Raw genomic sequence first — 14,022 nt, 5'->3', positions numbered from 1 at the left:
GAAGACTTATCTGCTTTGATCATCACCGAGCTATCTCAAAATAAAGTGAGCAATTAAAAAAAAAGAGTTAAAATGAACCATACTTTTATTAATTCTTTATACTTTGTAATCTGTGCCTAGCATCCTCCTATAGACATCTGATTCCCTGTCAGGTGCTGGTGCTAAATAGACACAGAACATATCTGCAGTCCCTACCCTGGGAACTCAAAATCTACCTATAAGCAGGTATTTCAGCAGAGTAACAGCCACAGGTGAGGATGTGGGAATAACTGCACCTCCTTTTAGATTCCTCCCATAGAAATGCCTGTGCCTGTGCTACTTACTCATCGTTACCCATGGACACCTCTGGAGCATCCTGAAGCATTGTCCACATGACACCAGCTGAACCATGCTTGCCAAAGTATGTCACATCTTAATTAAAATTACATTGGTTTTCCTCTGTATGAAGGAGTTCTGCCACAGGGTCTCTATCCCTGTCCAAGCAGCACCAGGCAACACACTGCCCAGTCTAGAAGCTGGGCTTTAAGGGAGCTGTCTTGGAGGTACAATCCTGGATATACATGGTAGGAACACAATGACAAGTGAAGAATCAGGACTCCTAAACCCCAAACAATGTTAATTTGAGGAGCTTTGTAAATGAGTCAATCTTCAGGGCACCCACATGAGAGTGTGAGTGAAATCCCCTGCTTTCAGCTCTACTTTATCTCGGACGAACTTGATAATGTTGATATGAGTACACTTGTGGTGGGTGTCAAAATGAAGACACCGTGTTTATGCACAAGCTCCTCACCTTTCTGATCAGGGACCATCTGTGGACCATCCACACAAGTATGAAGATGGGCACTCCCTTTCTCCTACAGAAATCATAGCTGTGCTTGGAGGCATTTTGATTACTGCAGGTGAACTCAGTCTTGATGAGGGATCTGTGGGTTTGATTTTCAGAAACCAGCTGATAAAACTCAGGGCACCTGTTCCTTGAGGGCACCAGGTGAGCAGAGCAGCCTTAAAAATAAATAAATAAATAAATAAATAAATAAATAATTTTCTCTGACTCCATTTGCACAAGCCAGCAGTGGAAAATATAGGACCTCTCAGTAAAACAAGGAAATGAGTTCTCCAAAAGTCATATGCGACTGTGGGCTGTCAGGCTCCTCCTTACACTGGGTGTGCTCCTGTCACTGGATGCAAAGCAGTCAACTCAGCTGCACACTCATCCAGCCTGTGCAATGCAAAGCAGGCCAAATTTGGTTGGAGAAATGCAACAGGACTGTCATTTCTTCTGAAAGGTCATCAGTAATGCAAACATACTTCTTAAAAGACACATAATGACTCCTTAGTCCAAGTCTGGCTCCAGTTCTGCAGGAGAGATGGTCCTGCACGCTCTTACCCATTCTGTGCTCTGCTATGTGCTGGGCATGTTGCATCACTCGTCTGTAATGAAAGGCTGCCCTCTGCTCCAGGCTGGCCAAGGTATCAGAAAGGATGCCAGATCAGAAAACAGAAGTGGCCGCAAAGCCACTGGGACAAAAAGGGCCAGAGGACATGGCTGAGCAAAAGAACATACTTCTCTTTCCGGTCACATCCACAGGAACCAGTCATGGATTAGAGGAGAAAATAATTTGCTTTAACCTACACCGGGGTCTCCGGTTAGAGCAAAAATAGTTGGTAGGCAGTGCTTGCTGCACCTTACACTCACTGGATAGTGAGAAATTATAGCTTAGAAGTTAGCTATATAGCTATATAACTTGTATATAGCTATAGAAGTTATAGACGGGATAGCTAGCTCCAATACAGGAACAAAATAGGCAAAGCAGTTAGAAGAGAGCTTTGAAAGAAAATTCAGACAAAAAATAATGTATCATTAGTATTTAATAAAGTGCCTTTGTGTTCTTCAGGATGTTGTAAGGATTTTCTTTTCCCTGCTTTTTCTCCTTTCCTTCATTTTCTCTTCCCCTTTTGTTCTCTCTCTCTCTGAAAAGGCATAAGCAATATAACTTTCCACTCTGCATCTCTCAGATCTGAATACACCGAGAGTACTGGGTCTGAAGCTGAACTCAGATCCATATTTCACAGCTTATCTCTTTGCTTTTCTAACAGGTGACTCTGCAAGCAAATACCTTCAAACTGTGGGGGGACACAGACTACATCTGAGCACATGGGCTGGGGTTCAATGGTAGCTCTAGTTCTCATATTTCTCTTCTGACAAGAGCAAAACAGTACTGCAAATTATTTCATTGTATTTATTTATTTATTTAAGCTATAGGGAGGGCATCTTAGTGAGGAATAGCTTAAATCTAAATTCCCCCAGCTCCTCTTAAGCCCAGGTAGATCATAGGTAGCTCAGCAGGTTGGTAGTGATACTCCTCACCCCATTCCATGTTGCAGCCCCTGCAAGCCCCCTCTCACCCCTCAATTAAAATCACTATTATTACCTGTGTCAGGGTAACATCTAAGAAATTTGATTCTTGTGCTTACCTGGCAGGAGATGGAGATAGCTAACTAGACACAGAGGAGCAAGGTGATATGAAGATAGCTGTGACTGATATGATAAGGAGTGGTCAACAGCTGTCTGATAACTGCATGGTTCACGACAAGGGTCATGGTAAGGGCAAGGTTTAGGGAAGGATTTGAAGGGAACACCTGGAGTTTCTTCTAGGTTTGAACACATCATAAAAAACGTCAAACACCTGTTAACAAGAAACTAAACACACAGTTGAAAATCAGCTGATAATTTGGAGAATTTACATCCCATTGCTTGGACAATCCTTGAAAGTGTGCCTAAAAGGAAGCTTCACTCTCCTTGTAGAGAACAATAAGCCCTGGACATCATTTTTTTTTCCCATATACTCTTCTTATGAGGGTCTACATTGAGCTAACCCCAGGAGACTGCTGCAGCAGCTTGTCTCAGTACCCACGGTGGGGATGTGGATTTGCAATTTGCCGACAGCCAATGCAGGAGCTGAGCTACAGCCAATCCCTACCACAAGTCCTCCTGCCGAGCAGTGGTGACCCTGGTTGGAGTGACATACCATAATGCTCAGTGGGCTTGTCTGGAAGGGCTACTTATAGGCAGTAAGACTTCGTGGTGCTGGACCTAGGTGAGGAGACACCCAGGGAGATCTCAGGAGCCCCATGGCCTGGTGCATCTTAAGGAGGAGGATAAAGGGTATCCATGGAGATCTGGTAGCACAGTAGTCATGCTAGTAGTGCAGATAGATGGACAATCCTGGATGGCAGCAGAGTAGTTACAGCTGGGTCATCTGCAAGCCTCACCTATGGAAGCAGCTGTGGGAGTGCTATGTTCTTCAAACAGTTGTTTGCTGACTGGTGATCCTGACAGAAGACTTTTGTAACCTCTGTTGGACAGACAAACAAAAACATCTTGGTTGCCTATCTCAAAGACACCTTGGTTCCCTAGAAGATACTGGGAAACATATAAAACAAACAACATTACTTTCTTGGTATAAAACACCTGTGAAACCTCTGTTTATCTCAAAGGTGCTGAGGGGATCAGCAAATCATTTGTAAAAATGCCTTGGCCTGATTCATCTGTTACATAGTTTAGTTATTTAAGCAAGGGAAATGCTCACTCTATCTCCTCCCTAGAGAGCAGCAAGAATGAGGCACCACCAGAAACTGCAAGACATCCTGCCTTACTCTCTGGGCCATCTCTGCAGACTACAGCAACAGTCTAAGCTGACAAAATTTAACCTGGGTGTTTCATTGGAATACCTAATGTGGGTTTGTAGAAGTGCTGTATTCGTTCTTCAGTAGTGTCACTGCCAATGCAGGTACTTAAATATGCCATCAATGCCTTTCTTTTACATTGACCTAGACTAGATGTTACACCTCTGAGATGCTAATGATTATAATGATTAATATTGTGTAGTGCCTGACAAAAAATTGTTAATTTTCAGGTAGGGATTGCTGGTAATTAGAATAATGCTGGGAATATTTTACCTCTTGCAGTCTTCAATTGAAAAGCCTTGTATGGAAGGCAAGGCATGTTACGCTTCTGGCAGAAAAATCATCCTGGAAATAGACTTGATATGTTAAAATAGCCTTGCTTGAATGAGGTTTATTCAACAAGCCTGGGGACTGGAAATAGCTCAGAGTATATATGGCTAAGTATGGGCTGCCATATATTCTGTGCTTTAGAGACTGATTTCTCCTCAGGAGTCACAGCGTGTGTGCTCTCCAAAAATCCAGCTATACACTCAGCTGCTCTAAATCAGGCAACTGCCCTGGGGTTTAGTTTGATTGTGTATTCAGGCAGTGCAAAGGGAATGGGCAGATAGGAATGTTGGACCCCATCTTTCATTAAAATCCCAACCACATTTTCCTACAAGTTTCTCTACCAAAGAGGCTGCCCGGTGCCCCTGCTTTGTATAAACAGGCTGGTGAAACCCCAAGGAGCAGAGAGATATATTTAGGGCCCAAATTTGGAGTGGATGTACAGCAGAGCCGTCAGAAAGGGTGTAAATCAAAGACAAAATCCCCACTTAACCCTGACAAGGAGGTCTAATGAGTGAGTGCCCGGCCCTGGCTCAACTTGCATGCGTTGCTTCCCCGTGGAGCTCCACAAGGCCCCCTGCACCCTTACTCTCTCCTCTGCAGAATGCCTATTTTGAAGAATGCTTTGGTATGAATACAAACTGTGATTTCTACACCTTAAAAACCAACAAAATTAGATGGGGAGTAAAAATAGCTCGTGAAGAGTTGGGCTTCTTGAGGTGGCGGGCAGCAACGGCCAAGCAGCTCTGTGCCTCAGCACCTCATGAAGTCGTCTCGCTCGTCTCCAGCCCAGCCTCTACGCAAGTTATCAAATGCCAAGGTGTCAGAGAGGAGTGACACTTGTTATCAGTTGCAAGGGAAGAGAAAGGAGACACGCCAGCAGTGAGTGCCTTGACGAGCTGATGAGCACCGGGGAGCAAACACGGACAGCAAGTGCTGCATGTCAGTAGGCAGAGGACCCTGCTTGCCCAGGGCAGGCGGGGATGTGAAAGCTGGCTCTGTTGTTATTGTCATGTTGTAAGGAGTAAGTGCGCTGGATTCTACATGCCTGGGTGTTTGATCAGGAGAGCACCGCTGACAGAGGATAAATAAACAGAGATAAAAACAAGATTAAGCAGGTCCTTCTCCTTATCGCTACCTCTTTATCCCTATTGATCTCTGCCCAGTCGCTTTTCATCTAGCCTGGAATTCCTCACATGCTTGAACCCTGAGCTGTCACATCTAATTAAAAATGTGGTATGAGGCTTAGCATGCAGCAGTGGGTATTTTCCAGTGCTGGGCAGCTGTGTGTTCATTAGGGCCTTTCACCTTCCTTTGCCTTTTCCTATGAAAACTCATTTTGCTTATGTGAAACTCACCTGGGCTGGTAGCAGAGGTGAACAGGAGGAAAACAGACTGCTTTTTGGTTCCATCTTCTTCAGGACAGATCCAGGAGGTGAATGCAAATGGTGGCCACCTTGTTTGAGCAATGCAGGTCTCTTGCCCTGGGAGACAGAAGGTGCTATGTCTACCTCTACTTGTTTGGTGGGGATGTTCCTCCCTTCTTTGGGTCCTGAGATCTCTGTTGCAGATGGGCCAACAATACACATAAACTCATGTCCTGTCACTGCTCACTGGCCATCACTTTCCATCCATCAGGATCTTTCCAAAGAAAAAGTGGTCACTGGCTGTCCCATTTCAAGCCTATCCCTGCTTTGGAATGCTGCCAGTTTTCTTCCAGGGCTTCTCAGCTCTCCGGGTAACCTACTGCCTTCATACCCACCGAACCTCTCTGGACTCACTGAATGAGCTTTTAGTGCTTAGGACAATTAAAAGATGATGCAGGTCAGTATCATTAGGTTTCTGTGTCCTTCTTCATGAAGGAGATGCCTTTCAAGCACTGAGTAGGCTGTTCACATTTGGGTCCATAAATGTCACACAAGTCTAAGGCCTGCCTGGATGTCTAACAACATCCAGGACATTGCTTCAGGTTGAAAATTAAGTCATGTTACGACAAACAAGGTTAAAATAGAAGGTTACCGGGGTGAGGATAAACAACACAGAAAAGGAAACACAAATAGCAAAGTTTGTTTTCTTCTTGACTTTTTCGTCTCTGCATTGTACCATATTCTGTTTAAGTTTATTAAAACATTAAATAAATGATCACTTGGATGCAGCTTTCCCTCATGCACTCATGATCTCTGGAAACTATTAGAACTTTGGTTTTGGCTCTGATTTTCAAAATTGGACAGTGGCTTTAGGTGAGGCAAGATTTGTGGAGTGGGCAATGCTATTTGGCAGATTGGCAGAACTAGGGAATAAAACCAAGCATGGTTATGGGGACACAGCCACTCGTGTTTGATTCACTGTAGATGTAGCACTAGGCATCTTCATTTTTCCAAGGCTAAAACATGCTAGTAATTTTGAAACTGCGTTGAGCAATTCCCCTTTCTGAAATCCAGCCTCTTGACAGTGTCTTAGGCTGGGCACCCAAAATCACAGGCATTTTGGAAAAGGTAGATCATGTCACTCCGTTGCTTTTGCAACTTTTTTTTCTGGTCCCTAAGGATAAGACACTTTACTTCAGATTTACTGTGTGAGCCAACAGGCAATCAGTATGAGCAGGGCCTTTATTTATTCTTTCCTATGCCATCATTCAAGACCCCACAGTATATTGCTCACTGTTAAAACAATATCATTAGACATGAAATATATGTTGCCAGTCTCTCCCCCCTCTCAGCTCACTCTGTCTCCCTCCCCATCATTTTTTTTTCTGAGGAGAAGGGAAAGAAAACTTCTTTTCAGGATACATTGTAGGGAGTGCTCATGAACTGGCAATTTATTTTCTCCAGAGTTTGACACTGCCAGGCCCTTAGTGCTTTTATTGACTCTGGCTAAACACAGTGACAATTATTTTTGTTGGTTTCAAATCGCCTTCTCCAGCGGAGTGTGAAGTCAGCAGGTTTTTTTGCATGCTGAGCATACCCTTTCAGACACCATAAGAGGAGCAGAGGGAAAGAGGATGGCTTTTTTTTTGTTTTTATCCAGTTGCACTTTGGCATTCCCTGAACGGACCTTTTGTTTCAAAGCAGGGGAAAGTAAGGGAGAGGCTTGCGGCTGAGACGTGGATTGATAGTCGGGGGGGAAAGCAGAGCCAGAACACCCTTATCTGATGGGTGCTGCTGCAGAAACCTGCTTTTCCACACGTACCCACTGCAATGCATCCCCCTGAGTGGGATGGTTGGGGGGATTGTGTACATAGGGTCCTCCCACCCCTCCTTGCTCGTGCATGGTCACCCAAAGACCCAGCCAGCAATCTCCAGTCCTTCATCTTCCTCCCTTCTGGTGCCGTCAGGAGTGTGGTGTCTTCCAGACCTCCCTAACCCTCTTCTGGGCTGAGAGGGGTCAGGACGGTGCTTCTCGGAAGAGACATTTAAACAACACTTGGCAAAGGTCCCCTGGAGCATTCGTGGCTTGTGGGATGTGCATTAACCAAAGTGGTTGTTTAAAGCATTTCGTTTTATCCTCTCTGTCTCCACGTATCTGTTACTGGCAGGGCCCAGGAAAGGGCAAAACCCATTTCAACTCTATAGATTGAGCCTGGGTAGTGCTCCCCAGACTGACCCATGTATCAGTAACCGCCATTTTGAATACGACCTGTAGAGGTTTGCAGACCAGTAAAGCTGCTTGGGAAGGAAATAAATAAAAAAGCCCATCTTTCAGTCTATCACTTGGATGAATTGGACGTGCTTCTTTATTGTCTTGTGTAATTTAGATTACGGAAACGGATTAGTTTTTCTCTGCCTACCCACTCTGCAAAGAGGCTTTGACCATTTTCTGTCCTTCTAAGTGACACAAAAAACCAAAGTGCTTAACTCAGTTTCTGGCTTGGAAACACAGTGGATGAAGGCATGTCTTCTCTGGGAAAGCAGATGGAGAAAGATCCCCAAATGATTTTGTTTATATTTCTTTCTCAAAAATTTTTGTTGTTTTTAACCTCCTGCTTCCTAAATTCTGAGAAATATTAACAACCAAAACATCCTAATTTTATGTGTAAAATTAACTGTCATAGTGAGAATTGTTTCTTACTTTGATAGAAAAGCTTCCTGTCAGTTAAAAAAACATTTGTTCAAGAGAATCACCCTCTTCTAAATTTGTGATATTGAGTAAGGTCTGAAGTTTAAATTGCCATCTGAGAACTCTCTCATTATGATTGCCTTTATAAGTGGTTTTATGAAATGCTAGGTCTGGAGGAGAGGTTGGCCTGAGATGCCCAGATTTCCTGGCAATTAATCATTCCTGCTACCATTAGCCAGTGTGTCAGGACAGAATGCTGTAGGCAGATGCTGTAGACCAGATCCTCAAAACTGGGTTAAAAGCAGCCTTCTAGAAAGAAAAGAAAAGGAAAAGGAAAAGAAAAAGGGAAAAAGAAAAAGAAGAAAAAGAAAAAGAAAAAGAAGAAAAAAAGAAAAAGAAAAAGAAAAAGAAAAAGAAAAAGAAAAAGAAAAAGAAAAAGAAAAAGAAAAAGAAAAAGAAAGTAAAAGGGAAAGGGAAAGGGAAAATGGAAAAAGAAAAGGAAAAAGAAAAGAAAAACAAAAAGAAGAAAAAGAAAAAGAAAAAAGGAAAAAGAAAAAGAAAAAGAAAAAGAAAGAAAAAGAAAAAGAAAAAGAAAAAGAAAAAGAAAAAGAAAAAGAAAAAGAAAAAGAAAGAAAAAGAAAAAGAAAAAGAAAAGGAAAAAGAAAAAAAGAAAAAGAAAAAGAAAGAAAAAGAAAGAAAGAAAGAAAGAAAAAAAGAAAGAAAGAAAGAAAAGAAAAAAAGAAAAAGAAAAAGAAAAAGAAAAAGAAAAAGAAAAAGAAAAAGAAAAAGAAAAAGAAAAAGAAAAAGAAAAAGAAAAAGAAAAAGAAAGAAAAAGAAAAAGAAAAAGAAAAAGAAGAAGAAAAAGAAGAAGAAAAAGAAGAAGAAAAAGAAAAAGAAGAAGAAAACAAGTGGTTCCATCATACCATGGGGCAGTGATTGCTGGGACACGAGCAGAGTTGGACATTCAAGGTGCAGGAGGTGATGAAAACTTCTCTGTCTGACTTTGCCCACCCTCGGAGACCCATCTTAGGCCACATAGGACAGAGATCTGAGTGAAATTCCCCTAATCCCAGGCAAAGGCCTTAGTGGTTTGGGGCTGAAGTCACCTGGGAGTTTTGAAAACAAGATGGATCCTGCCTCCAAGAGGATCAGTAACTTCAACAATGAAAGGGGAAATTTCTATTTATTTACATGAACAAACAAGAGCATTTCTGATTTTATTGCCTCTCTGCCTTTGCACAGAACCATGGCACAGGCTGTGCAGAAGTCATCCCTCCCTGTGCTCTTCTGAGTCCTGCACCCTGTTGCCCCCAAGGGGATTTCTTCTTGGACTTGCCCAGCATTTGGTGCACCACAACATGAGGGGCTTGTTCAAACTGCTCCTCCTTTGCTGCTGTCGAGCTCCTGACAACAGCTTTGCAGTTTGGATTAAAAACTGCTCCTGGTTGTTGGTATTTCCCCATTAGTGACAAATAATGACAAACAGGAAGTTCAAGAGCTGGAGATGAAGAAGGGAAGGGAACATTGCTTTTAACTCTGGGATGCTCCTCAGCCCTGGAAGGCCCATCAAGCTCTAGGTCTTCCTCCATGTGAGTTTTGCCAATTCATGCACTGCTTTCTCCCTTCACTCTCTTTTCCTTTGCAATGCCTGTCTTCAGCATACAAAACTCTTTATTACCCTAAACTAGACAGAGAAATAGTAGATGCCTGTATCTACTCCCAGTCTGGAGTCTCTGTGCAGCTCTTACCAAATCATTTGAGTTCCCTGAGCTTTGTTCTGTGATGTGGAGACATAATTTTTATTGCCTCACCTAACCAAAAATGTACAGATTTAGATACTCAAACCTGACCACTTTAATCCTGGTTTCAGCAAGTCTTCAGGGATATGCCATGCTGGTCTTCTGGAGTACTATGAAAGGTCAATCTCCTTCTGTGTGTTTTTAATTCAATAAAAAGGTCTTCTAGATATAAGAAGCGTGACCAAGATGAGGTGCAGTATCTTCCCTGTTGTACAAGCACATAGAATGAAAAGCAGTTCCTGCTTGAAATAGTGGGCACAATTTCTAACAACAGAACTGTTGCTGTCATGGTTTTATAGATAGGACACGAGGGAAAAAGAGCAAGTCCTTTGCGACAATTCAGGAAGAAAATTGTCAATGGGAGCAGTAAAAGAACTCACCTCTTCCATGACATCTTGAATTGGGCTGCATTATTGCACCTGCTGGAATTATTTCTCTCTAATTTGAGGCAAGCAAAGGTGACAATATTTGGATCAAATGTTATATATATAAGCAGTGTATGACTTCTTGAGTTTTTGAAGAACATGTATAGATTGGCAAGGAACTAGAGAAATACTTTGGATGTTTATTCTACCTAAACTTCTAGACGTCTTAGTATTAGTAGTTGGTATGAGCATTTCCAGCAACTGAACTTTGGGAATTATAATTCTCAGAACAATCTCATTCATTATTTCAGCCCACTTCACTTGGAACTCTGATTTCCAAATGAAAATTCAAGGAGGAAAAACACACATTAAAAGAAAAAATAAATAGAAGGATTCCAACAACTGATTTTCATTTGAGCATCTTATATTTATTTTCCCCCTTTATAATTATGCAAAACAGAGTGCATCTTTTCTTAATTAAATGGGTAATGACTAGTTTGGTAGCCAGCAGAGCAGTGCCTTCGGAGAAAAGATAGTATTTGAATGCAGAGGTTACACACAGAACCCTCTCAAACAGATCTTTGTGCCAGAGGCTTTGTTTTGATACTAGAAACATTTCCACTACAGCAGCCTCTGATGGCAGTCATGTGCGGGGTTAGGAACTGACTCCATTCAAATAACAGACAGCTGTTTGGAGTGAAAACTCGTCTCTGTCAATTTGCACTCAAAGAAGGCAGAGGGAAAGGAAAAAAAAAGACCCTGGGCCTGGGAATCATTGTAGCTTAATCCCTCCTTTGGCAGGAGATAAAACTAGGGCTTTCCAATGCTCTATAATTTCTTGCATTGACCTGGAAAGAGATTTCTCTATTCAGTGGGCTGTAAACCTCCTTTTTTATATTTACTACATGATGTACAAGAACTGAATCTCCAGCAGAGAAAACATGCCATGTTGGGCTAGGAGCCTGGGAAGAAACTTAGTCTCAGTTTAAATAACTGAGTGCAGCAGGGACACACAGTAGCTGTTAAAACCACTTGCGGATTGTTCTTTTAACTTCCAGTGGAAGGTTTTCTCATTTTCTGCAGAAGTGGCTGAGATTTCCAGAAGTGGTTGATAATTTATGGCGGTCTTCTCTTTGGATGTCAAACTTCAAACCCTAGAGCAGGGCCTGATTTTTGAGACTGGGTGCACAGCTCTTACAAAAATTCGAATATCTTTGCATCTCAGCTCCCCAGTAATTCTAGTCATTTGTGTGATCTGATTTAAAAAAATAAAATAAAATAAAAATAAAAGTACAGTGAAAAAGTGGAACCTCCAGAAAGTGCAACTGCAGGCACAGCTAAGGAATCAGCTGTGCTGCTCCCGTGCAGCACACAGGTATTTCTGGTTAGCATGGTGCTTCCTACCAGCCTCATAAACAGGCTCTTGAAAAAGGTGTTTCTGTTGTTTTTCAGAAGAAAAATTGGCTGTGCCAAAGGACATCCCTAAATACACCATTATGAATGGCAGAGCTGTGGCCAGGATTGAGGCCTGTGAGCACCTGGGGCCATCCCTTTTCCCTTGTCCTCCCTTGCAGAACTGCATTCTAAAAACCAAGAGAATGGCATTTAATCTATTAGAAATGGGTTTCATTAGGAAAGTAAACATCTCATCTGAGGCTACCTGGGACAGCTTTGATGGAGGTTTTTCATAGTTCTGAGTGTCATCTCAGCTGGAAAGTTTTGCCAAATGATATGAAAAATAGAGGGTGATATGAAAAATAGAGGGTAAATTCTGAGAGTGTTAGAACGTGCTATTTTGACATTTTGATATTAAATTTGCATTGGCATTTCTTTTGGAAGTAACTTTGGATTTACATTTTCTCTTATCCCTTGTCACAGGCTTTGTTACCGAGCTGGCTGTGGCATCTCCATGCTGGTGGTGGAGAGGTGCTGGGGAACATGGCTGGAGGTGGGCATTGCACAGGGCTCTCCCACCCCTTCACCCACAGCTGACCCTTGTGGAAACACTCAATATCTAAAAGAAAACACATCCATTTCCTTGCAATAAAACATTTGGAACAGCCCAAGAAAATAAAATTATTTATTCATCTATGAATTAATTAATTGATTTGTTTGAGTGGGGTGGGCAGTTTCCTTTATGGAAGACTGTAGGAAAGGCTGAGTTTCATACCTTGTGGAACAAATTGAGTTTACAAAATCCTGAATCTCTCTGCAAAGCAGCACTTCATCCCCTGGGGGCTGCAGAAGCCCACGAGGAGGGTGTCTGAGCAGCCAGGCCACAGCCAGGAGAAACATCCTCTGTCAACACAACACAAGGAGAAAAAATGGGAAGGAAGGGGATGGAGAAGCGATTTTGCATAACGTTCTCCCTGCTTTGTTTGGATTGGAAGCCTCTTTCACTATGGCCCAGCGGACAGCCCTTGGATCGCTTGGAAATTGTGCCCAGTTCATTCTTGTATAGAGGCGAAGCTGGGACTGTTTGCTGTGGCCGGTGCCAAGGAGCTCGGCAACCTACAGGAAGGAAGGTCTTGTTCTTAAAAAAAAAAAAGCCCCAAACCCCCCTTAAGCTCAGGAGCAAGGAGACATGGATCCTATCCCAAGCCCAGTGCTCGTTCTGGGTGGCCTTGGATAAGTCACATTGCTGACTCTGTTCAGCTCTGCCTGAAAAAGCAGGATGAAGCATAGCAGGGGGGTATCGCTCCTTGCTCGCAGCGATAGCACTGAACACCAGGAGCCACCTGCAAAGCCCCGACAGAAGGGCTTTGTAGCATTGCTTCAGTTCCCTGCTCTTGTGTCAAAATCAGACTTCTGGTATATCTGCACTGTCCTTGGAGAAGCGTCCCAAGGAGATGGCATGGGATGCTGCCCTGCAGGCTAGCTGTTGTCTCAGGGCAGGCTGCAGGCAGGGAGGGGCTGTGTGCACCAAAATCAGGAGCCTGGTGGGGACACCAGGCCCCAGAGCCATGTGGACCAAGCTGAGGGTGCTATGGGACACTTCATGTTGTGCCCAGGCACGAAGGCAGGAAGAATATGGATTTCCATTGCCTCATCTGAATTTTCCAGTATTTGGTGTCACAGATCGCATGCTGTGTCATCTAGATCACTCACACTGACAAATAAAATTATTGACCTTCTGGGTGCAATTAAAGCCTATGGCAAGCTTTTCTTGATAGTGTCCTTTGTATGGAAGCTGGTATTACGAAAATGGCAATTGGAAGATGTCCAGGCTCAGTGAGGACTCTGGACCTCTATCATAATGCTCATGTTTTTTATGTTGTTAACCCTGTACACCTGGTTGAACAAATTCTCTATCTCCTCAGTGTTAGCCAAATAAAATGTTCTTTCATGAAGTTCAAAATATGGTGATAGATAATGATGAGTCCCTTCAGGGGTAGATGGAAAATGAACCAATCTTAAATCTTGTTATTTTGGATTTTCCTCCAAAATGTGGAATGTCCCTTTGTGGTTTGCAATCCAGCATGAAAACATGAAAGCCTCTCCTTCCTTTCTTTAGTAAAGAAGAAGTTTTCTTCCAGTCGCCCCTTTCTGGTCAGGCATTTTCCAAGTGCTCAGGTAAATCCTACTCTTACCTCAGCAGCAGCTACCTGTGGGACAAGGCTCCTCAGAGCAGATCTTATATTCTTTTGGGTCCTGAACATCTCAAAAAGTAGTCTGGGAATTTTGTTCTTCTTTCCATCTGTACAATTAAGTCTAAGAATATACATGACCTCTCACTGCCACCCTTCCTTTGCTGCCATCCATCTCCAGGAGAGATCCACCTCTCCTGA

At 42.9% G+C, this 14,022-nt stretch overlaps 1 protein-coding gene across 1 annotated transcript; it reads left to right on the top strand.

Moving 5' to 3' along the window:
• The first annotated feature begins 2,523 nt into the window (after nucleotides 1-2,523).
• Nucleotides 2,524-13,379, top strand: LOC126913306 (histone-lysine N-methyltransferase, H3 lysine-79 specific-like). The gene is made up of 3 exons (XM_050710590.1): nucleotides 2,524-2,602; nucleotides 8,306-9,659; nucleotides 12,113-13,379. Exons 1-2 carry the CDS (start codon nucleotides 2,524-2,526, stop codon nucleotides 9,004-9,006), a joined length of 780 nt encoding a protein of 259 aa, XP_050566547.1. The 3' UTR covers nucleotides 9,007-9,659; nucleotides 12,113-13,379.
• Nucleotides 13,380-14,022: the final 643 nt, after the last annotated feature.

This window comes from Cygnus atratus, chromosome 4 (genome assembly GCF_013377495.2).
Source record: "Cygnus atratus isolate AKBS03 ecotype Queensland, Australia chromosome 4, CAtr_DNAZoo_HiC_assembly, whole genome shotgun sequence".
NCBI classification, from domain to species: domain Eukaryota; kingdom Metazoa; phylum Chordata; class Aves; order Anseriformes; family Anatidae; genus Cygnus; species Cygnus atratus.
The sequence above is the reverse complement of the archived record's forward strand: the minus strand, read 5'-3'. Positions and strand labels throughout refer to the sequence as shown.